The 24,506-nt window shown below is 33.5% G+C and overlaps 2 protein-coding genes across 2 annotated transcripts; both read right to left on the reverse strand.

Annotated features, from left to right (window-relative positions):
- Positions 1 to 12,344: 12,344 nt before the first annotated feature.
- LOC132067833 (putative methylesterase 11, chloroplastic) lies at positions 12,345 to 15,058 on the reverse strand. The gene is made up of 5 exons (XM_059461197.1): positions 14,395 to 15,058; positions 13,346 to 13,582; positions 13,106 to 13,249; positions 12,877 to 13,008; positions 12,345 to 12,753 (listed from the first exon to the last, which is right to left on the reverse strand). Exons 1-5 carry the CDS (start codon positions 14,818 to 14,820, stop codon positions 12,457 to 12,459), a joined length of 1,236 nt encoding a protein of 411 aa, XP_059317180.1. The 5' UTR covers positions 14,821 to 15,058; the 3' UTR covers positions 12,345 to 12,456.
- Positions 15,059 to 16,521: 1,463 nt separating this feature from the next.
- On the reverse strand, positions 16,522 to 24,506 carry LOC132066226 (pre-mRNA-splicing factor ATP-dependent RNA helicase DEAH10-like). Its single transcript, XM_059459579.1, has 11 exons — positions 24,430 to 24,506; positions 22,970 to 23,215; positions 22,496 to 22,883; positions 22,036 to 22,239; positions 21,181 to 21,341; positions 20,876 to 20,933; positions 20,358 to 20,416; positions 19,546 to 19,681; positions 18,852 to 18,961; positions 18,450 to 18,584; positions 16,522 to 16,711 (listed from the first exon to the last, which is right to left on the reverse strand). Exons 1-11 carry the CDS (start codon positions 24,504 to 24,506, stop codon positions 16,522 to 16,524), a joined length of 1,764 nt encoding a protein of 587 aa, XP_059315562.1.

Here is a 24,506-nt window from a genome sequence, read left to right on the forward strand (position 1 = left end):
AATGAAACGTGTCAAATGAATAATGATAAATTAGGAAAATTAAAAATTCATCCATTTATTATCTTACCTTATATTTCTTTTCAATTCAGATCTTGTATGTGTTTGTGCACTGTATTTATAGCCATAGCTGGGTACTCATTTTCTACACTGTAATATTCACATTCAAAACATTTTTTGCATATTTTTATTTATCACAATCAAATGGCTAAACTCTCATCAACTTTGTGCTTGTTCCTCCTCTTTATTTTTGTAGCAGGTACCTTTTTGTCCTCAACATTTCTTCTATTCTTGCAATTTTCTGAATCATGATATAAACTCACTACAAAAATAAACAAATTAATAAGTAAAAATTAGCTAGGAGATTTATTGCTAATCCATTATTAATTAGTTCATAGCTAATATATTTTTCGGCTCAAAGTCCTTTCCTTTATTTGCCTTGATCCAAGGCCGGTAATGATTTAATTGTGATAATCTCTTGATATAATAACAATAGTAGGAGAAGTATAACATTAAACATCCAATGGTATATATATATATATATATATATATATATGTGTCATGCTTAATTTAATATTTTGCATTATACTTTTCTTATATATAGGTTCAATGGTGCTAGCAAGTAAGGATGCAAAATCAAATGGACAGTGCCTGACTAATTTGGGCACCTGCAGTAGCAAACTCTGTGACACACAATGTTGTGAACAAAATTGTTTTGATAACTTCAAGTCACAAAATCCAAATCCAGTTTGTGAGCTACTGCCTGGAAGTCAAACTCGTTTATGCAATTGTTACCATGATTGTTAATTAATCGGAGTTTAAGGTTAATATTCATGTTTTAGAAATATGAAATGTGATATACCACATTATATCATTTATGTTTAATTATTATTGATGGTTTTGATTTCATTGTGTGAACCAAATTCTATCTTGATGTAATATATAGTTATGCCCATCTTTGATTTGGTTTTGCTTCTTCTTTTTTATCGGAACAATGTGAATTTTAAATTAATACAGCAATAAATAGGATTTAAAAGAACTATAAACAGTTGGAATGTGGAAAACAAAACAAATGCTGCTAAACTTAAGTTTAAGGTAGTGTTTGAGACCATATGTGAAAATTTATCAACAGAAAGGATATTTTTGCTACTATTTAACTTGCGTATAAGAAGATCTAGCACCTTTAATTTGCTTTACTACATTACTTTATCGTTGAAGTTATGTCAACAAGATGAAAGGAAAATTAACGTTTGAGATATCACATGATTTTATTTAGTAAAGTGTGTAAAGTAAAAAATAAAAGTGTCTCTATTGGTTAGACAGAAATTTATCAAACAGAGCACTTTTAATGGTTGTTGAATATGTAACTAGATTTAACTGAAATGGTGAGAAAGAGATTGGAGTTGCAATGTTTTGCAGTGTTGGTTATTTTTTATGTTGGGCACAATCTTTTGAGGTGTAATTTACATTTTTTTGCGCGGAGTGCCCTTCTTTTGGGGTGGTCTTTAAATTTTGCCCCTCATATATGTGGTTTTTAAATTATGCCCCTCATATTGCTGGTCTTTAATTTTTGCCCTTCGCATTGCAACTTTGAGCTTTCGCTACGAAATAATGAGATTCGAGTTCGAACCCCGGCTCGAAAAGCGTAAATTAAAAAAATCGCAAGACAAGGTTTGGGTCGCGTGTATGGGACCCGGCATACTTTTGTTAAGGAATTACACATTTTATCTTGGACCATGATACCCATGCCTTATGGCGTGATTTGGTACGTCGTATCTTGTCCGGATAACTTTGATAATTCCTTCACAAATTATATAGGTGGGGGCACACTTTTAATGGAAAAACTTTTATGCCGACCCGCATAACTTTCGCTGGGGAATTATCAAAGGATTATCACGCCCGGCATACTTATGCCAAGTCCGCCTATAAGGCATAAGTATCGGTCCGCATAACTTTTAATTTTCACAAAGTTATGCCGGCTGGGGCATACTTTTAATGGGCAAACTTTTACGCTGATCCGCATAAACTTTTTGAATGAATTATCAAAGTTATCTTAACCGCATACTTATGCCAAGTCCTTACATAAGGCATAAGTATGTCGGTCCGCGATAACTTTTATAATTCCTTCACAAGTGTATGCCGTTGGGGGCATAAACGAAATTTAAACTTGCCTTGCGAATTTTTTAAAATTTTGATCATGCGCGTGGGTTCGAACTCGAACCTATGGGTTTTAGCCGAAGGGCAAAATTTAAAGATTTCAAATATGAGGGGCAAAATTTAAAGACCACCCCAAACGAAGGGCAATTCTGCGAATTGCCCGTGTAATTTATATTATTTTGAAGTTTTTGCACATATTGTCCTTCAAACGTAGTAGTCTTTAATTTTTGTCCCTCATATCTGTGGTCTTTAATTTTTGTTCTTGCTGCTTATCTAATGAAAATATTCAGACCTGCTTCACTAGACATAATTTGTGTAACATTTTTATTTTCGAAAACTGAACTTCTTACCTCGCTCGACACAAGTTTTATAGGAATTACGTTATGCGACATAAGTTGTTTAGTATTTTTCATTTTATAGTAAGTGCTAAATGTTTTGCTTTTTCGGGCATAATTTGTGGGATGTTATGATACATATATCAAAGCTATATTAAATTTTGCCGAGTGAAATCTAAACTTATGCCGTTTTTCAGATTATGTTGAGTGTTGTTGAAAGTTTTGACTTGTCCGACATAACTTGTGGGATGTTATAATACATATACCGAAGCTTTATTGAGCGAAATCTAAACTCATGCCGTGCCAAAAATGCCAAAGGACCAAAATTAAAAACAACAAATTCGAGAGGCAATATTAAAGACCACTCCGAGTTAGGGGCATCTGCGCGAATGACCCTATTATTTTTGGACTATCAATATTGTAAAAGTCCAAGACACACACACTAGCTAGCAAGGACACTTGTCATATTGTGTCGACAATCTATCGGAAATAGTCTCTCTATCTCTAAAAGTAGAAATAAAATTTGCGTATACTCTATCTTTTTCAGACCCCACTTTATGAAATTTCACTGGATATGTTGTTAGACACTAGCAAAGACACTTGTTATCATCTATTTAAAGACATCCTATTTAAGCCGGCAGATGAGTACATACTACTCCAGCAACACACTATGTAGCAAAATGAGAGACAAAACGTTTGCATGGACTACTTCGAACCGATGTGTGATTTATTAATGTAGGTCATTAATTTTTTATTTGATTGTTGTGAGATAAACCTTCTCTTGAAATGTATGATCATCTCATCTAAAGTTTAAATATAAAAGTCATTCTTTATTACTTTATCATGTCTTGAAAAATGCCCTCTTGCCCGCAGATTTGATCCCTGATGAATCAAGCACGTGATAACTTTTTTGATAATGAATGACGATAAGATTTAAACCCAGAAATTCAGCCTGCTATGATACCATGTTAAAGTATGTTCCGCATTATCAAATAGTTTTGACAAAAAAATAGATATTATGCAAGTTAATTTTAGGTTTTGCTGCAAAATTCCATTAAGCCTTAATGAAGCATTCCATAGCTCTTGTAGTCAGAGTAACTTGAACCAGTTATCACTAGGTCTAGAATACTTGCCCCAACTACAACAACTACATGTTGGTTTTCTCCTAATTAAGTCCATAGCAATAATTATTCGATTGATCTTCACTATTTTATGTTATGACGTTAGCAAATAGCAAACACACTATATACGCCCACTAACCAATCATGAATATCTTTTTTTTTTTTTTAAATAAATTCTTCTCTTGAAAAATTAGCTCTTTAACTTCACTTTTCCTCCAAACTTTCATTTCTCTTCCCTCATCATTAATTATACTAATACAGTATTTCACTACGCTATAACCATGTCATATATATCTTCAAAATCGTTCTTTTTTTATATCAATTACCGTCAGTATGGATTTTGATCGATAAGTAATTAGTAATAATACATAATAATTTAGAAATCTTGAATTTTACATCTATTGTTATAAATACTGAAAATAAAGTTTGATAGTGTCAAGTCATCCAAGAGTGTTATCTTACATGACGTAAAAGCTTATATGAGATCGTGTAGTATAATTTGTGAGACGTAATTTTTTTTCTCGGGAAAAAAGAAGATAAAGAAGAATACGTATCTCCAGGAAAAGAAATAAGTATTTAAATAAAGAACATGTTTCACCAAAAGAAATAAGTATTTAAAGAAAAGAAATTACTACTAGTACAACAACAAAAATAAAGTGCTTTAGCAACAAACGAATTGTTCGATTAATAATAATAATAATAATAATAATAATAATAATAATAATAACAGGACGAAATACATATTTTTCTATATTTGGATTGATTAAAAAAAAATTAATTGCAACATATTCAAGGCAATTTAGCTGATTAACTATTATCATATTCAGAAAATATAATACCTATCTATGGCTATAAATACAGTGCACAAACACGTACGAAATTTGAATTGAAAAGGAATATCAGGTAAGACAATAAATGGATGAATTATGAATTTGCTAGATTCATCCATTCTTCCATTTGACGTGTTTTATTGAGAAAACTATTAATTTTTCCTGCTAAAATGGTTAGAGCCATAATTAATTGATATTATTTACATTTTTAATCCCTCAAATATTGATAAAATTTAATTTTGGCCTCTTTCATATGTGACTATGTGACTTTTTAAAATCTCTTCATTTGAAAAAACAAGGGTTTGTTAAAATATGACCTCTGATTTATTGTCTTTCAATTTTAAAAGAAAATTGCTTCATATTTTGGTCTACTCTTATAATTTAGAAAAGTTTAATAGTACCACAACATATCTAAACCACACATATAATTGATCTTCAATTAATTATACTTTCAGTTCTTTTGTATGAAATTGTCATATTTACATAGTATTATATCAGAACTACGTACATCGCCCTGAAATATATAATAAAAGTGTTAGTTAATTTAGTTTAACGGTCTATTATAATTGTTGGAGTTCATAGTAGAGATCAAAAGTCCGTATTCTTAAGTAAATATAGAATATGTGCGTAATCGAATATCTTAAGGATCAAAATTGATATTTGTTAATTATTGAAAGACTAAAATCACAATTTTCTCCTTTTAGTTATTGGGAAATTGATTAAATGTTTACTTGATATGAAGATTTAGTTTATTTGTTTGCTTCATATGGAAGTGCTAAAGAAGACAGAAAATAATTGCAGTCAAAAGATATTAGACATAAAATTAGAATTCATTTTTATTGAATAAGGATGGAGCGAACACATATTCCATATTACCACTTAGGTATTGGGTTTTTATTATATAAAAATTTAAAAGGGTAATTAATCATTTATTAATTTTTTGTTTTAATAATACAATCGTTATAAAAGAATAAAAACAAATGAGGTCATAGTAATATTGTATACCATAATGAAGGTGAGTGTTTTCAAGTCAAATTTGTAGAGAAGTCTCAGAAATTATCCTTTTCAGTTTATAAATAAATATTAATTTGTAATCTAATAAAAATGATAACTAACTCATACAATAGATTAAAATTCATTGATATTATAAAAAAAATATTATCAATGTATATAACTTAAATTCATTAGTCTATCTTTGGCCAGGTTACTAAGTTCTGGGGGGAAAGGCTGGGAACTGTAATTATTCCCGTGCCTTTGTCCTAGCACTAAGTGCATCTGAATAAATTAATCATTTAAAAACATATTAAGAAAGAAAAATCATATTCTTTCCATTTTTCTGAAATTATATAACCAAACAGACTTCTATCCAAAAGATGAAAAAATAATTCAAACTTCATATATTGTGCACTCTATTTATAGTCCTAGATGAGCAATTCTGCAACATACTTTGATAACTCAATTCTAAAATATTAATTTGACACATTTCCTTTATGCATGCTGCTTCTCCTTATTGTTACAACAGGTACTCTATGTGTATCCTTCAATATTATTTCTCTCAGAAATAGTAATTCAATTCTAAAAATTGCATATAAGAAATTTGCAGCATGCTTATTTAATATTTGTCATTTAATCAGATTCTTACCATTTGATTGGGATTACACAACCAAAAAGGATTTCTAACCTAAAAATGGGAAAAAATCCAGTTCAAGATTTTTTGAATATTCAAACTTCATAGATTCTGCACTCTATTTATACCCCTAGCTAGATGAACGATTTTGCAACATACTTTGATAATTTAATTCATAGGAAGAATGGTCAATTCCTCAACCCTTTATACCCCTAGCTAGATGAACGATTTTGACATACTTTGATAATTTAATTCATAGGAAGAATGGTCAATTCCTCAACCACTTTATGCATGTTGCTCCTCCTTATTGTTGCATCAGGTATGCTATATAGATATCCTTCGACATTAATTATCCGAGTTGATCTGATTTTCAATTAACGTCTTAGGAACAATCATTAAGTTCTGATAATCGCTTGATATAATAATAGTAAGATATATAATTAGAAGATTAGACATCCATGTACTCTTGTACTTATAAACAATATCTTGTCTGTATATAAAAAAAAAATTCCTGCATTATGCTTATTTTAATATATATATATATATATATATATATATATATACACACCATTTATTTTCGTAGTAGGTACAATGGTACTAGCACTTAAAGATGTGATACCAAATGAAAAGTGCATGACAAATTTGGGCATTTGTGATAGCGGATCCTGTGGCGGCGCAAATTGCTGTGAAAACAGAAATGTTTTGAGCTCTTTCAATCAAAAAATCCAACTGCAATTTGCCAATTAGTGCCTGGATTTTATTTATGTAATTGTTACCATGATTGTTAAAATTTAAGATTAACGTTCATGTTTTAGGAATATGAAATGTGATAAATCAGATTATATCGTTTATATTTATTTGATGTGTCCGATAATCTTCATGATCTTGTTGTAGCTCAGTTCCTACTCTCTTAATAACTACACTTAATGAAAAACTACAAAACACATTTTGGGTTAAGGATTCAATGGCTAAGTCAGGAATTTCGCTAAAAGAGTGTTCAAGGTTTAAGATATATATATAAAACAATTTTTTTTTATCTATATACTTAGTATAATTTACGATATACACAATATAAATTTCCGACGAATAATATTCAACTAACCACCTTTCTTGTATGTAGCTATGCCACCGGTTGACCTAGTGTGAAAAAAAGAATCATCTAAATCATATACGATAACCACCATACCTCAACTCCGAACTATGTAGTTAGATAAGATTTTGCTTATTTAAATTCATGATGATCTATCTTTTTTATCTTGTTGGTCTAGTTAAGAACAGACCACTTAACTATACATGATAAAAAGCAAATTGAAACAAAACAACAACATGCCCAATGCAATTTCATAGCCGGGTTCGGAGAGAGTAAAGTGTAAAGTCATAATTCGTGGAAATAGAGAAGCATTTACTTTAAACGCAATTCCGAGCATAAAGCTAATACTAACGTAAGAAAGTAGAAACAAATATGACATATATGCTACTCCAAACTACCACCAAGCATATCTCGTCATAAAGCATAATAACATACTAATTCTCAAGATTTGTGAAGTGTATGACCGATACCTCAAAAGAGGTTGTTTTCAAAACAAGAAACTACGATAACCACTACACCTCAACTCCGAACTATGTAGTTAGATAAGATTTTGCTTATGTAAATTCATGATGATCATTCTTTTTTATCTTGTTGGTCAAGTTAAGAACAAACCAGTTAACTATTGTACTTGATAAAAAGCAAAACATCAACAATAACATGTCCAATGTGATCTTACACGTGGAGTCTGAGAGGGTAGAATGTACGCAAATCTTACTCTTGCTTCGTGGAGATAGAGAGGTTGTTTCGGAAACACAAAAAACTAAGTACGAGCATAAAGCTATTACTATTGTAAGAAAGTGGGAAAAAAATATGGTACTTCAAACTACCACAAAGCATATCCCATCATAAGCGAGACATACTAATTGTAAGAAAGTCCAAAAAAAAAAGGAATAAAAAAAAAAAAAAAAAAAAAAAAAAAAAAGGTGGCCAAGATCGTAAGCCTATGGTACCACGTGAATAACATAATCTACCACAAAGCATATCCCATCATAAGTGAGACATACTAATCTTCTACCCTAATCCGCAACCTCCAAAACAAGAAAGGACAAAAAAAAAGGTGACCGCAAGATCGTAAGCTCCAAAAAGTCAAGACTTTTTTATCTTGTTGGTCAGTTAAGAACAAAAAAAAATAAAAAGGTCCGATGTGATCTTACACGTGGAGTACGAGAGGGTAGAATGTACGTAATCTTTATTCGTTAAGATAGAGAGGTTGTTTCTGAAACACAAAAAACTAAGAAAGTACGAGCATAAAGCTATTACTATTGTAAGAAAGTGGAAAAAAAATATGGTACTTCAAACTACCACAAAGTGAATAACGGCTATAATCGGCCAATATAACACTACCACAAAGCATGTCCCTTCATAAGCGAGACAACCCTCAACGACATACTAATCTTCTACCCTACTCTGCGACCTCCAAAACACAAAAAAGGTGACCGCAAGATCATAAGCCCCGTTAAGTTAGTCCAGTTTAGACTGGACCACGTGAATAACTGTTATTATCGGCCAATAATACTTCCGGGCAGAAGTCCCCATAAGGCTCCACCTCGTCTCAGCCCATCCCACAAATGTAAGATGGAACTCCCAAGCCCGTGAAGTCAACTCGTTTCCGAGCCCATATCACTGTGGAAATGGCCCGGGGACCTTCCTGGGCCCTGCCCATTCAAAGAATGAATCCAAGCCCATTCACATCGTCTTGCGGCCGAGTTGAGTGGATGAGCTTGAGAACTATATTAAAACAGAAATTCGAACAGGTTGACAAACGATATGGGACATTAGTTTTAGTCTCTTCTATGCCTTTAAAGGTCAAGATTGTTTAAATATTTTTGGGCAAGTATTTTGAGTCGTTCTAAATCCCATATCTAATTCCTTGTTCTCTTTGTGTGTGTGTTGGTGGCTGTGCGTATTGACTATTCTGGACATTATCCAGACTTTGATTTAAAGTAACTTTTTTTGGTTTGTTTTCTATTTGGTGTTCGCTTGTGACACCAACTAATCCAGATTCGCACCATGTAGGGATAATACTCTCTATTAGGATTTTTTTCCAGGATTCGAATTCAAGATCTTTGTTACGGGTTAAGGGATCCTATTCATCCCACTAGCCAAGGGCGGAGCTAAAAGTTTTCTACGAGTTCCATTGAACGCATTTATTTTGATCCAAACTTGTATTTCTGTTAATTCATTTAATACGTATAAATAATTTATTCAGAACGTAATAAGCTGTCTTCCTAGAATTTAGAACTCATAAACTCAAAATCCTAACTTCACCTCCGACCACAACCCTTGGTAGTGGAAAATTATTTAATTATCTTACATTTTTCTGCTAGTGGTGCAAAAAAAAAAAAAAAATCAGTCATACCCTATTAAATACTAAAAAATTACTTACATTCGGGTTTATTTCAAATCATATTAATTTAATACAGTTAATTATAAATGTAAGATGAAAAGTAATCCACAGGTTCATTAACTATGGTTAAGTTATACGAGTAAATAAAAATACATATATCATGTAATTACTGGATTAGTGTAATATTGGTAAATTTTGGTAAATTTTTATGGTAATTCCAGGTGCCAAATAAGTGAATCTCAGAGTGAATGTTATCACAATGAGTATTTTTCTCCATTACTTCTCAATGGGGTTATGAATGTGGAAGTTAATAATAATTTTTAAAGATTTGATCTTGCATTATATATCTCCATTTATCTTCAGCTCTTGCCTAGTAGCACAGACTTGCCATATTTTGTGTGAATAAACTCTGTTCGAATTGAGTAATTATTGATTTTTTACTACTTCTCTAAGGATATTTTCTTTTCAAAATTTTGATATGGTTGATACTTTCCTTAATGAATAAAAATTAACATAAATAAAAAAGGGAGTCCAACAATTTGTGGAATACATAAAGCAAAGTGAAATTGCACTCACTCATATTAACATTCTTCCAGCTTATTGAAAAGTATTCTTATATTATACTCAAAAGAAGATGGCAATTATCTTACCAACTCTTTTCATTTTCCTATTATTCATTTTTCCATCAGGTGATATACTTTTACTTTTATATATTCTCTGGCCTTATTCTTCGTTCTTGTGATTCATATAATAACAATTTTATCAATGATTAGTTCATATATTGTATAAAATTGCTTCTTCGTTTCTTGTCTTTCTTTTAGTTATTTATATAATTATTAAATTTTATTTATTATACTATAAATTAGTGTAAACTTTGATTCATATTTAGTGGACTATTAAAAAAAAAAAAAAAAGCAACAGAAGAATAAGAAAATCTGAGAAGTTTTTCTTTTAATGAAATTCTTCCACTATACCTATGTCTACTTTCTATTTTGGTCGTTCAACGTCCACTTTGCTGATTAGCTTTACGAGTTCACTTCAATCAACTACTTTTTGTTCAAGGAAAATGACATGTACACTATATTTCATATTGAATAGTTTACTTTACATGGTTTCTTTTAAATAAATAAAAAATGATAAAGCGATTATGTCTTATTGAAGATGCAGTAGTATAAAGACTGTATAGTCAGTCAACTTATTGACTACTGAACTACGTAAAATAATTCTTTTGGCTCTATGGCTATAGTTTCTTTTTTTTGTTCTTTCTTTCACCTCACCCCTTAAGGAATATATAGTAGCCTCCCACTTGCTCCCAATAAGACTCAACAACCTACCAATTAGAAAAGCAGAGACAGATCCAGGATTTTGACTTGATGAATTCAACCTTTATAGTTTCTTCTCAATGCACCTTCTCAGATGGGTTCAGACCTGATATTTATCAATTCACGTAAAAATCAATACCCTATATTGAAAATATTGGATTCTGATAAACCCGGTGTGCACGAAGCACTGGATCCGCCTGATTGAAATTTGAGACGCCTCACCAGCTGAGCCAATTATTCCCTCGCACAGTGGTGGAGTCTCGATTTTTATTAAGGGGGTTCAATATCTACTATATATATATAAATAATAATTTTAACCTTGTATATACAGTGTAATTTTTCGCCGAAGGGGGTTCGAACCCTACTGGTTCTGCCCCTGCCCTCGCTTATTTTCTCTTCGCTATTTACTGTATCTAAAAGTTCTTTTACACTATCAGTGTACACAAGTCAAACTTTCTCATAAATGGAATTCATCATATATACTCCTGTGACCTTATTTTTGAGTATTTCCTAATGGAACATGTTTTTTTTTTGTTTCATAGGCAAATTAGCAGCTAGCAAAATGGCATTGGCACCCAAAAGAGTAGTAACTCAAGAGGGAGAAGTTCATAAAATACTACCAGAATCACAAGGCCTAAAGCCACAGTACTATAAGTGCTTGGCTCAGTTAGGTCCCTGCAGCGACAAATACTGCAACAGAGATTGTTGTACCAGGCAGTGCTTGAATGATTACAATGGACTTCATCCTGAAGCTGTTTGTTTAAAAATTCCTGGTACTGCTATTCGCCTTTGTGAATGTTATCATGATTGTTATGCCCGTTAGAACGTTTCTAGACTAAAATTGTAGTTAATATGAATAAAAGACGGTATCTTGCTACTTAAAGATAGAAAGTAGGAATTACGGGAACTCGCTTTTGGAGGTGCAGTTTTTGCTATTTTTTATTTATTTCTGGTATCTAGTGTAGTTTCTGCTATTTTTGTCGACTTCTGGTGTCAAGTGCAGTTCTTGATTATATGGTTAAACAAAATGTTTTACATAGTAAGACTTCTCTTCACTTTCCATCTTGATAGATCATATTATTCGACAAAAAGAAAGATCTCATGCTCTTCGCCTTTGCGCTTGTTATCATGATTGTTTTCCGCATTAGAAGGCTTCCAAAATAATATTGTTGTAATATGAACAAAAGACAGTATCTTGCTCCACAAAGTTATAAAGGTGGAACCACATGAACTCGCTTTTTGAGGTGCAGTTTTTGCAGTTTCTTCTATTTTTCCTCGATTTCTGGTGCAGTTTCTCGAGTGAGTAGTTTCTGCTATTTTTTGTCAATTTCTGGTGTCTGATGCAATTCTTGAATCCTCCATACTTTACTCACTAGATTATATGGTTAAACGAAATGACTTTCATAGTAACATAAGAAAAACTTTTACTTTCCGTTCTTGATAGGTCATATCATTTGACATAATGATAGAACAATGAAGTAAATTTAAAGGGAGAAAATCAACGAAGTGAATTCAGAATTTCAAAAGTATTTCATGATATATATGTGTGATGATCATGTATTTGATATGTACATATATAGGAACATGTCGTTGAAAAGAATGGTCTTGGCTCATATATATCCATCTTTATTTAGATGGTTTTGTGATTTATTTTTGGAGGAATGTTGGAAATTTCTACCAAAATCTTGTGGAGAGCTTGAGGTTTTGACAAAAAAGGCGAATGATCGGAACCTTTGATCTCGAAAACTTGTTCAGGTTGATTTGAATCTATCATGACTTCTTGTAGGGATGAAGGAATTGCAAAATCATCTTGTGTTTTGACATAGTATCTTGTAATGGAACCATAATTTGTTGCAGAAAGTGAAAGTTTCTCTGCTAATGGTCCAAAAGGAACTGGCCTCATTGACATTGATGCTAATTCAACATCCTGAAATTAACATGAAAGTGTCAAAAATACCTTACTTAATTTGTCTTCCGCAATGTATAAATCGACACACAGCTGTTGACATTTTTGAAGAGCCTAAGCAACATAGATAAACACAACCAATACCTTAGCAGGGGTTTGATTGAATAATACTTCTTTGAGTAATGACTTGTCATAATCTATAGCAGTTGCAGGATGATTCTTCCCATTTGCATAGCGAAAAATTTGAGCGCGTTGACATAGATTGTTCAATCCAAGCTGCAAATTAGCAAATTTAATCTCCGTATAAAAATTTGTATCACATATACAGCGTCTGGTTTCTAGTAAAAAATCATGTATAACTAATGTAACCGACCTGTACGGAGAACATATCGAGTATACTCTGTCCATTCTTCAGCATTGCTGCAGCAACAAAAATTGATGCAGAGACTTTTGATGGATACAATTCCATTCCATAAGAAATGCAAGCACCCCCTATATCGTGCCCGACTAATATGACCTGCATAAAAAAAAGATCCTTTTCAATTTCTGAGTTTAAGAAAGCATCAAATTGTTCCTATTTGGATTGAGACAAGTTGCAAGTGAATCATCAAACCTTCTTGTCATCGGCGAGATGTTCGAGGAAATCAGTGAGGGGTTTCACATATTGGGACAGAGTAGTAATGTTGTTGGAGTCAAAAAAATGTGAACCAGAACCAGTTAAGTCTATTGCATCAACTTGATATCCAGATTCTTTGAGAAGTGTAGTAGTTTTGTACCAACACCATGCACCAAAACCACCTCCATGTACAAGAACAAAATGTTTATTCTTCAAATCTTCAACATTTGTGCCCTGAGAAAGGTTAAAACATGTTATTATACATTTACTACTATGAAAGATTATTACTTGTAAGATATTGTACAACAATTTATTTTATCACTCTTCACCAGTACTACCTTTGGCAGAAAATTCTCACACTTCTCTTTTCAATGTGTCACCTAGATACATTAAACTACAACTAAACTACTTTTGAATATTTTGATGGGAAGATATTTCATCCTACAGTATTATTCATGTAATTTCTGATTGTCATTTAGCATATTGGGAGCTAATTTCAGGTATGGTTACTGAATATTATCCGCTACACACGCAAACATAATAGTAAAATCATTAAATTAGTTTTTGTCACATTAAAGTAGTTGAACAACGCGTGAATTGCTCAAATAATACAAATGTTTGATATGTCAAATTTTTGGCTAAAAAATACAAATGACTAAAGATATTAAAAAAAAAAAAAAATCCAACCGTGTAGAAAGTTTGACTACCTATATCTTAGAAGCAAAGAGACAATTAAAAAAATGAATGAAACAAAACAAAAACAACAACAACAACAAAACGCTCAGCAGCCGGAGAATTGACCTTTTGTTCATTTGCATTTCTGAGCCACGTACACATATGTCAGTTACATTAATGTGACAAAAATAGTTTTGTGACTTCATTGTTATAAGACTCGATAAAGTAATTTCATAAAGAAAGTAAATTTATATTTTATTGTTATAGTGGGTAAAGTTCAGTTACCCTACGTGCAATTGGTAAAAGTCAACCCTTAAAAACGGTAAATTACAATTTACCAATACTTTGAAGCAAATTGTAGAAAGACAAACCTGATCAAGAAGCTCTAAGTGATGAGGAAGTGAATCAGAGAGTGATCTGGCACGAGAACTTGAACTTCTAGGCATAAAATTCTTCTTTTGCCTCCTAGATGAAGATGCTAAAGGGTCTCTAAGAGAAACTGAACGTTCAAATTGAGTAAGTGTTCCATTTTGTTGATGATGTTGTAGTAACAAAGCTGCAGCAACTCGAGCTTGTTCACGAATATAATTATAATCATCACAATTATCCTCATGAATTCTCAAAGAATTTGGATGAATTCTATCCGATTTTCGACTAGTTGATCTTGAGATACATGGAGGAGGAGGAGGAGGAAGACGACGATTAGATGATCTACTACGAATACTACTTTTGTTGTTTCTTCTAAATTTTGTAGCTTGATTTTTCTCAGAGAAACATGATGCTAATGAATTGCCCATTGGAGAGTAGTCGTCTTGTTGTTGGTAGGTCCGACTACGTGAGTTGACAACAATATAAAGTGTGCGGTTTAATTTCTTTGATTGTGAATGAAAAATAAACTTGTAACATGAATTGAATGTTCATATATGTTAAGCTAGAACTAGAAGGAATAGAAGAAAGTTTGTTAAAGAAAATGAATTTCCAAGAACTTGTGGTGATCAATAGGAACGCTGTTTTTTGGAAAGTAGTGTGGAAGAGAAAAATATATTCAAAGGCGTGTGTACAAGTTTGACCTTTGAAGTAGAAAATTTGTTGCATTATCGTCCAACATCTACACATCACTATTTGGAATCTAGTGGAATATTTCTTTCCTCACATTAAAAAAACACACCAGCTTGGACCAATGACTATATATTCTATCAGTATATTTTTCAAAATATTGTTATACTCCACACTAAGTTTGATGTCTACGTGCTTAAATTATACTCCAATACTCCATCTGTTCCATTTTATGCAATGCAATTTAATTTGACACGAAATTTATAAAAGAAACAATTTTAAAACTTGTGATCGAAAAGCAATCATATATTTTAGTTATAACCATTGGAGAGACAAAATTCTCCTTCAAGAATTGTTTTTGTCCATCTATGAAAAGTTGCTAAAAGTTGGTTCTCTTGTGTATTTTGGCTATTGACTTCCAGTCTTCCACCCAAGGCAGCTTTTTGGTCTAATCTTTGACGATCTCATTTCCATCATTAAAAAGAGAGAGAAAATTCCAAAGGATAGGCGTTGATTAAGAAGCGCAAACAGAGATACAATCTTCACATTTTGCAACAAGAAGAAGAAGCCAGTATACTCCCATCAGGTGGAGTCTAGAGAAGGTAGAGTATACGCAAACCTTACTCAATCTTGTGAGGGAAAGAGGGGGGGGCCATTTTCGATGAGATTGGCGAAAAAATCTTCACATTTTGCGTTTGACAAATAATGTCGGTTTGAACATGGAAGTCATTGTCAAAACTCAAAAACTATATATATTAAAACCACTGCTGGTCATATTGCTCTTTATCAAGAATCGAAGGAGCTATATATCTATTATTAGCCTTCAACTGCAATAAGGAAAGACTAGGTCCTATATAGCTCCCCCTTTTTTATGACAATGGTTTTCGGTCCGACTTATGTGCACTTGACTAATTGCATTATGTGCTTGCTACCTCTCACCAGTACTGTCAAGTAACTTGATCACTAAGGAGTCGTTTGGTAGCTGGACAAGAGATAAGTTATTCATGTATTTGTTTATGCATTAATTTATACCGTGTTTCGTACCTAGTAAAGATACATCTTATTCATGTATTAATTTATGTATACTTATATCACATTTGGTAGCTAGTTAGGAAGTAAGTTATTCATGTATAAAATTAGGACGATGTTTGGTTTGCAATTTAAAATCCGCATAACTAATACATGTATAAGTTATGAAGGAATACATGGCACATAACTAAACCCGCGTCTAAATGACACATTTTTGGACCAAAAATTTCAAAAGGGTTGTAGGGTTACACAATAAATCAAAACGGGTTTATCGTGTAGCCCTACATACTTTACAAAAAATTCTAACGGCTCCCGTCTGTTTTCCATCATGTACCCCTACACGATTTGTCAAAATCGATTTTTGCAAATCGTGTAGGGTTACACGATTTACCAAAAATAATAAGGCAAATCGTCTACACGATTAGACTTATGAACCTTTGAACTTCATTCATTGTGAATGGATGACTCACTTTTCTTGTAATTGGAACCTTACCTAATTCAGACATCGACATTGTCACTTTTCTAACCATGTTCATCAATCCAGGATGTCTATGTCTTGCAAGGACATGAATCACATTTGAAACTTTGGGGAATGGTGACCACCTGTCATCCATCCCAATGCTTTACAAATTGGGCATAGCTAAAACAAAGTGCTCCCACCAACGTGGTATGATATTAGTACATTCCCAAAACAAGAAATTAAGAGAAACACAAGGAAAAATTGAAGACTACTACTTGGTAGTAGCACTTCGTTTAGCTCATATGCATTTACTTTGTGCCACTCAATTCAAAAAAGAAAAGAAAAAAATTAATAAGGCAAATCACGTAGGAGTACACGATTTGCCTTATAATTTTTCTTTTAAATTTTGTTGAAGACGGGAAACAAACCGGAGCCGTTAGAATTTTTGGTAAATCGTGTTGGGCTACACGATAAACTCTTTTTCGTTTATTGCGTAATCCTGCACCACTTTTGGAATTGTTGGTCCAAAAATGTGTCATTTAGGTGCCGGACTCTGAAAGAATCTATATATTATTTTATGCGGGGTAAAAGATGAAATAACTAATACATGGATAACTAACACTCCCTCCGGATCAAAAAAAGAGTCCACTCAGCCATTTGCACACCCCTTAAGAAAATACTAACTTTTAGACAAAAATAGGTAATTTCGCTAAACTACCCCTAATTAAATAGGCATTGAGATTTGATCATATAACACTAATAGGGGCAAATATGAAAAAACAAGGTTAATTCTTTCTTGATTTGCTAAGTGAACTATTTTTTTTATCCAAGAAAAAAAGGCTAAGTGGACTCTTTTTTTTATCCGGAGGGAGTGCATGAATAAAAAGTTGAAATGACAATATTACCCTTATCATCCCCACTTAAATATTTTCCTTTTCTAAACCATAATTTGATATTATTTTTAATATAATATTTAATATTTTTTAAAATAAATAATATTTTAATTTTAATTTAAAGAAGTATAAAATATTTATTAACTTTTAATATAACAAACCAATATCCAAAAAAATAATTTATGCAAAACTAATACTTGCATAACTAATACATGCATTACTAATACTAAACGATCCCTAAGGCTTGGATAATATAGGAAGATAATAACTATTGCTGTTTGTCTAGCGATTTGAATCACTCAAATTAAGTTAAACATCAAAAATCCATTACTACAGGTAATATGCAGATTTTTTTTTTTTTTGGCTTTGTAATCAGAAATCCGAAACCTACGAGCCCGACTAATCCGAACCACAAGGAAGGGGGGAAGCACTCTCTACGAAGGAGTTACATTTTCTAAATCATGATCATGAGATGCTGGTTTCTGATCAAGTATTCAAAAGTTCCCACCCGAAAAAGATCGATAAAACAGTGATCCCTCTGCATCAATAAAAGTACAGTGTCTGCTAAAGATTATGTAAACTTTCCCAGCTTCAACGCCATCCTTGCCAAGATGAAAAAGCCACAGCAGGCAATATATATGACGATTAAGGAAGGGATCTCTTACCAATATAAATAATATGGCAGTAGACACACGTCTTGCAAGCATACAACTGAGGCGCCAGCTCAACAAGCCACAAGTAATCAATTCTAGAAACATTATGGACATAACTATGATTAGTATGGACTAGTTCATTATAAACTATACACTCTGGCTTGGCGCAGAACTAGACAGAAGAAGGGTGTGTTTGCACTATCAAACCACTTAACGTGACCCTGGCAGTAGATAAAATGGAGGTCAGATACTGAGGGAACGAATAGAAATATGTCAAAGTTAACTTTGTTATTAAAAAGTTTTAAGTCGAAATAAAAATCCTATCATATCTTTACCTGTATGCACCATAAGGCAGCTTCATAGCTGCTTTAAGGAAACACGAGGCAGCAAGGCATCTACGGAGGAGAACTGTGTCATCTTCACAAGAAGTGATACGAAGACCCATTTGTTCAACATTCCTCAGAATTTGACTGCAACATAAGTAGAAAGATTAAGATATCACATGCTCAAGGAGCGGGGCAAATGAGAGGAGGAGGGGCAAATACATCGTATGACAGTGAAATATAACAAGCATGGACATAAGAATATAACATTTATCAAAAGAACTGCGGAGGGGGAAGACCGGAATATAGAAGTACATGTCTACCTGTGGACATCACGAGCATGTTTTAGAGAGCGACTTTTAATATAGTTATCCTTGCACCATTTTCTAAGATTCTTTTCAGCCTTTTCTTCACTATTTACCATCTTGTTTTTTCAGAAAGAACTCATCAGCAGCGCGGTATACATTAAGCAACATCAAATGATCCCCCTGTGGACTTGCAAAGCTTTTCAATGCATTTCGTGACTGCCAAAAACAAGTAAAACGGTTCAGACTTTGTTTTCTATTAATATCGGATACCAGAAAGAGTGTAACACATTAACAAAGTCAAGGTGAATGCTATATTGGAAGATAACACAGAGGAAAAGAGAAAAGTCAATAACATGGAACAAGATAATGCTCGAGCACAGTTGCTAAAACTGCATACGCGATTCTTGTACAGTCCAATGTCCATGTCATGCAACACAATTTATTGTGAAATTAAAAGTCAGATTTAGAAATTAAAAAAAAATGAAATGAAGAGTTCAAACTACAGGAAAATATTCATCTACTGCAATGGTTAGCTATTCAAAATATTGAAGGTTATTTTCGTAGATGCTTGGCCAAAATCAACATTATAAGAGTCAAGGACCAGCATTCCAAGAAAAGCCTCTATAAAGAACTCCTTGTGATTGTTTACATGTATACCTTTTGCACACAACTTTGTAAAAAATCATAATTACTTATAAATAAGATTTTTTTTCATCAAATAGAGATTATAAAGGAATGTTTCAACGCAGAAATAGAAGGAGAAAATGGGGAGGAATCACACAAGCAGAATGGAGGATTACCTCTTCCAACTTCTCACGTGGAGCATAGAAAATAGATTCCACTAGAAGCATTGCAACACAGATCAACATTTCTTTCAAGCAGCCGAGTTGACTAGCAACAATAGGAGCCTTAGAGTAGATTGGATCAAGGGGTAGCCTGGCCATTTGATGCCCAACATCTGAAAGTTTATTCTCTTATGTTAAAGCACCCAACAAGTAGAGAGACCACAGTGAGTTGACTATGACAGTCCTGTTCAAAGAGAATCAAGGAAGAAGCTATAGTTACGGAATGTTATAATGCATGAATTATGGATGGTGCAACGTTCTTCTCTGTAAAGGAAAAGGCCGACAAATATTGGGCAGTTATCCACTAAATTACTAGTTTTTTCTCTTCTTATAAGCTCTAGTATCACTTAGTCGAGGAGTATTTCATAAGATAGTTTTATAAGAAGATCCAGCAAATAGAGTAGATTGAAAGGATACTGATGATGCTTCAAACAGTCTCACAGGGAGGTGCTTGTTTTCCAGCTATAAAGAATAAGTAAATAAATCGGATGTTCTCCTCTAGTGATTCATTAATTAACAAAACATGTAAGGGCACATATGTAGTGAAACAATATACGAGCATCAGGCTAGAGATAGATGCCAATGAATGGTCAAATACGTGAGAGACAAACTTAAGTCATGCAAATGAAGTAAGAAGAAATTAGAAATAGCAGACTAGACGACTGTCTGGGAATAAAGACTCAAAGAAAAAGTGTCACAGATGCTAATAGCAAAATATACTTGCAAAATGCAATGAAAAAACTTGTCTCGTTCATTGAGGAAATCACCTGTCTAGTTTTTCAATGAAGTCAAAGTTAATGATATCATCAATGCCTAGAGCCTTGAGCTGCAACACAACATTCGAGAGGTACACATCTCTTAATTTCAGGTAATGTAGAATCTGTGAGTTTCTCAAAGAAACTTTCTTGATAGAGGCGATAGCATTTTCCCGATCCTTCACGTCCCGCACGTCCACTATAATAATATCAAGGAATTAGCTCTTTATCTGATACTTAACGGACAAGATAACCAAAAGAGAGCAAAGGTCTATTATCCATTTCACTCCTGTATATAGATATCCTACTTTGTTCAATTTAACTGTTTGTTTATAACGGTGGTATCAGGACTGGCTTTCCTGCACCTCGATTATACGGGTATATCCTACCTCCCACTTACACAAGCTTAGACAGATCGAAAGAATAAGCTTAACTTCTATTAACTGCAAGTTTAAAATTTTGAGCTTTCTCTAATACCAGAAGAAGGAAAGCATTTCTTCTTCTCTGGAAAAAAATTTGATTACAATTACAATCCTTCTTTTTCCTATGCTGATCCCATCAATATTCTTTAGGCCCTTTGACAGATATCTGTACTTAAGTATTAGATACAGATCCAAGAAATAAAAATCTTCAAATCATAAGTACATCCCCTTAAATATCCTTAGTCTATCCTACATGTCCAATATGGATATGACAAGCATATGAGGCCTTATTGGCATATGCACTTCCTTGAACATTGCAAAGTAAGAGGAAATTATTGGTATTCGAGCCACCACCAAATTGTATAAGAGAAGGGACACTTATTGAGATTTAAATTCATTTGCAAAGACCCTACCTCCTTTGCAGAGCTTTAGCTTTAGATGTTGTGACAATGATCAATGAATCAACCCCCATCTTAGGATCATAAGTTCGTGCTTTCACCAGTCCAGGATCAACAACATACTTAATCCCAGGTATTGTCACCGATGTCTCAGCAATATTTGTCGCCAGTATCACCTAAGCACCACATGAAAGAGTTAAAATCTGGTTTCAACAAACATAGCTTGCCAGCTCAGAGAAAATACCAAATATTTTCAGCCTTGGAAAAATTTATGTCAAGCATACCAGAGAAACTGGAGAAAAAACTTATTGGCATTATCATTAAACACAGTCAAATAGTAAACAAATGCACATTCACAATGCTTAAGCCCATATTGCAACAAGTACAAGGCTACAAGCTAGCATTCAACCGAACTTTATTTCCCTCATGATGGAGATAACAAAATGAATAACATTAAGTCAAATATTAATTTCATATTTTTTCATCAGTGGATTACCAATTTAAGCATATCAAAGTAGCATGAAGTGGAGCGCATGAACCTTGTTTTCCATCATCCGTTTCAATTGAGTAATGTCTCCATTTGGCAAGTGGAGTTTTCCTTTAAAATTGCAACTAAGGTTTTGAATTTTCAGACAGACAGATGTAAGATGATTTCCAGTTCAATTTTTTTTTTTTTTAATTTTTTATTTTTTATAACAGAGGATATTATCCTCAATTCTTAAATTATCTTCTGAACAATTCAACAAAAGAAGTTCATTTAACTAATGTTTTCACACACAGCTACCTAATTGCACCTCCGGAAATAGACAAAGCAGCGAATACATCCATCTCAAACTTAAATAAATACGCTATCCAAAGAAACAAATCAACCTTACGATATCCTGCTGGTAAAGGCATGAAAACCTTCATTTGCTTCTCAGAGGGAAGTGATGAGAATATGGGAAAGGTTAAAAGCTTTCTATTGCATTCAGGTAATTGTCGGAGGCATTCATGGATGAGCCTCTCAACGGATTCAATCTCTTCTTGGCCAGTAAGGAATACAAGTATATCTCCAGGACCCTCCTCTAGATGTATCTAGCAAAACAAGTTAGAAAGAAATGAATAAATTATAAGATGTTCAGCAACTCCCAATGCTTCGTGAAACATTAAAGTTAGCTATGGAAATAAAAGCCAATGTGAGTGAGAAATCAAAGCAATGGAACTGATAAATAAGATATTAAGAGAAATCAACAACAAAGGCACAAAGATGTTGAGTCTTTGTGAAAAAATATAATGACATTGTCGATCAGTTCAAACTCTGGTCGTAGGAGCAGCAAGATCATGTAAAAACCTGAAATATAGTTATCAGAGCTGGATCTAAGCAATCTGTCTCAGATTTAGGCGTGTCGAATATATCGACAGGAAACTGACGTCCCTGAACATGAACAGCTTTTGCACCACCAAAGTATTCTGAGAAAACGCGTGCATCCAGACTGGCAGACATGATAATTAACTTCAATGGGTTGTACTTTTTCTTATTGTCGATCCTGCCCTCCAAGGCCTGCCTGTTATTAGAATAATTATGATCAGTATTTACCACTTCGTTAATACGCTTTGACCTTGCTTTCTGTACATTCTTTAACAAGCCAAGCAATACATCAGTGTGGATAGTTCGCACGTGCGCCTCATCAAAAATAATAGCAGAATACTTGGAGAGGTATGAATCCAATAATGCTTCCCTGTAATAGTGACATGTCATTCACCATTTGTAATGATTTTTCTAGATGCATACACGATATGCATCAAACTTTTCTTTCCTTATTACCTCAGAAGCAAACCATCTGTCATATATTTGATCTTTGTTAGGGCAGAAGTTACATCTTCAAATCTAATAGCATATCCAAACTTTTGGCCCAACGAAACTCCACACTCCTCAGCAACACGTTTAGCAACAGTGATAGCAGCCACACGTCTAGGTTGAGTTATACCAATGATACCGCCATCACGGAAAAATCCCCCTTTAAAAAGATACTGAGGTAATTCTGCAAATATAGTCAATAACAAGATAAGCCTGAGGTATGTCAAGACGGAAGCTAAACCTTGTAACAGATTCCTATTTGTATCTGATGAATAATACAAAAGACACAACTTTCTAGAGCACTCTGGTGTATTTATTGCTATCCAATAAATACCAATTTTGTTACTTGCGAGTTTTAAATAGAGTTAGACGAGCGAGAGAGAGAGACAGACAGAGAGACAGAGACAGAAAGACAAAAAGATGAAGGAAAATAACCAAAAGAGGATTCAAGAATAATCTCAGTATTCATAGGCCAGTACATAAAAGTATCATGGCACGTCTTCAGCTCACCGAGGACATGAAGGTCAAGGATTAGAATAGAAGATTAGTAGGTAGTCGAGCGATTTCTCTCTTTTTTTGTGGGAGAGCATGGTTCTAGTTTAGAGCACCTTATTTGCTCCCTCTTCTCCTTACCAATATTATTATTAGTATCCTATCATATTATCTTAATCTTCAATTTTTTTGCTACTGTTGTTTCTTTTACTTTGGCTATTTTTACTATTTTGCTGTCAATACTATTCTTCTCTTCGATATTTTCATCATAGCTTTTTATTCTTGTTATTTTTCAAATGTGTTTTGAAGAACGTGTTTCTTGAGCCGAGGGTCTGTCGGAAACAGTCTCTCTACCCCCACAAAGGTAGCTTTGTATTCTAGGTATGTTATTGTTGTTATTGTATCATTATCATGATACAATTAGGACATGCTCAAAATATCAAACCGATAAAGCAGATACAACAACAACATGCCCAGTGTAATCCAACAAGTGGGGTCTGGGGAGGGTAGGATGTACGCAGACCTTACCGCTATCTTTTGGGTAGGGAAGCTGTTTCCGATAGTCCTTCGGCTCAAAAGAGGTAATCAAAGTAGGATTAAGAGGAAAATAACAACATCAAAATAGCAAGATAAACAAAGCAAATGAAGCAACAATAGTAGTAAGAAATGAAGAATAAGATACTAAATAATAGTACGCAAATACTAAACAATACTACTAAATAAGGAGAAGCTGATTAGAGGAGACTAGCCCCTGCCTCTCCCACATAAAAATACGACAACTACCTACTACCGTTCTACCCTTATCCTCGACCTCCATACCTTCCTATCCAGGGTCAGGCCTCAGTGAGCTGAAGATGAGCCATGTCCTGTCTAATCACCTCCCCCAGTTCTTTTTCGGCCTACCTCTACCTCTCCTAAAACTTTCTATAGCCAACCTCTCACACCTCCTCACTGGTGCATCCCCGCACCTCCTCTTCACATACCCAAACCACCTCAACCTTGCTTCCTTCAT

Source organism: Lycium ferocissimum, chromosome 8 (assembly GCF_029784015.1).
Source record: "Lycium ferocissimum isolate CSIRO_LF1 chromosome 8, AGI_CSIRO_Lferr_CH_V1, whole genome shotgun sequence".
NCBI lineage: Eukaryota > Viridiplantae > Streptophyta > Magnoliopsida > Solanales > Solanaceae > Lycium > Lycium ferocissimum.

What these genes read in the sequence shown, in the direction of transcription:
- LOC132067833 (XM_059461197.1), bottom strand. Translation starts at nt 14,820, where the DNA reads ATGGGCAATTCATTAGCATCATGTTTCTCTGAGAAAAATCAAGCTACA. An exon ending in ATCTCGCCGATGACAAGAAG is followed by an intron (nt 13,250 to 13,345) that starts GTTTGATGATTC and finishes TTTTTTATGCAG; the next exon opens with GTCATATTAGTCGGGCACGA. An exon ending in TCGATATGTTCTCCGTACAG is followed by an intron (nt 13,009 to 13,105) that starts GTCGGTTACATT and finishes GCTAATTTGCAG; the next exon opens with CTTGGATTGAACAATCTATG.
- LOC132066226 (XM_059459579.1), bottom strand. Translation starts at nt 24,506, where the DNA reads ATGAAGGAAGCAAGGTTGAGGTGGTTTGGGTATGTGAAGAGGAGGTGC. An exon ending in TACCAGCAGGATATCGTAAG is followed by an intron (nt 21,342 to 22,035) that starts GTTGATTTGTTT and finishes TGTGGTGCTTAG; the next exon opens with GTGATACTGGCGACAAATAT. An exon ending in GCTAAAGCTCTGCAAAGGAG is followed by an intron (nt 20,934 to 21,180) that starts GTAGGGTCTTTG and finishes ACTTAAGTACAG; the next exon opens with ATATCTGTCAAAGGGCCTAA.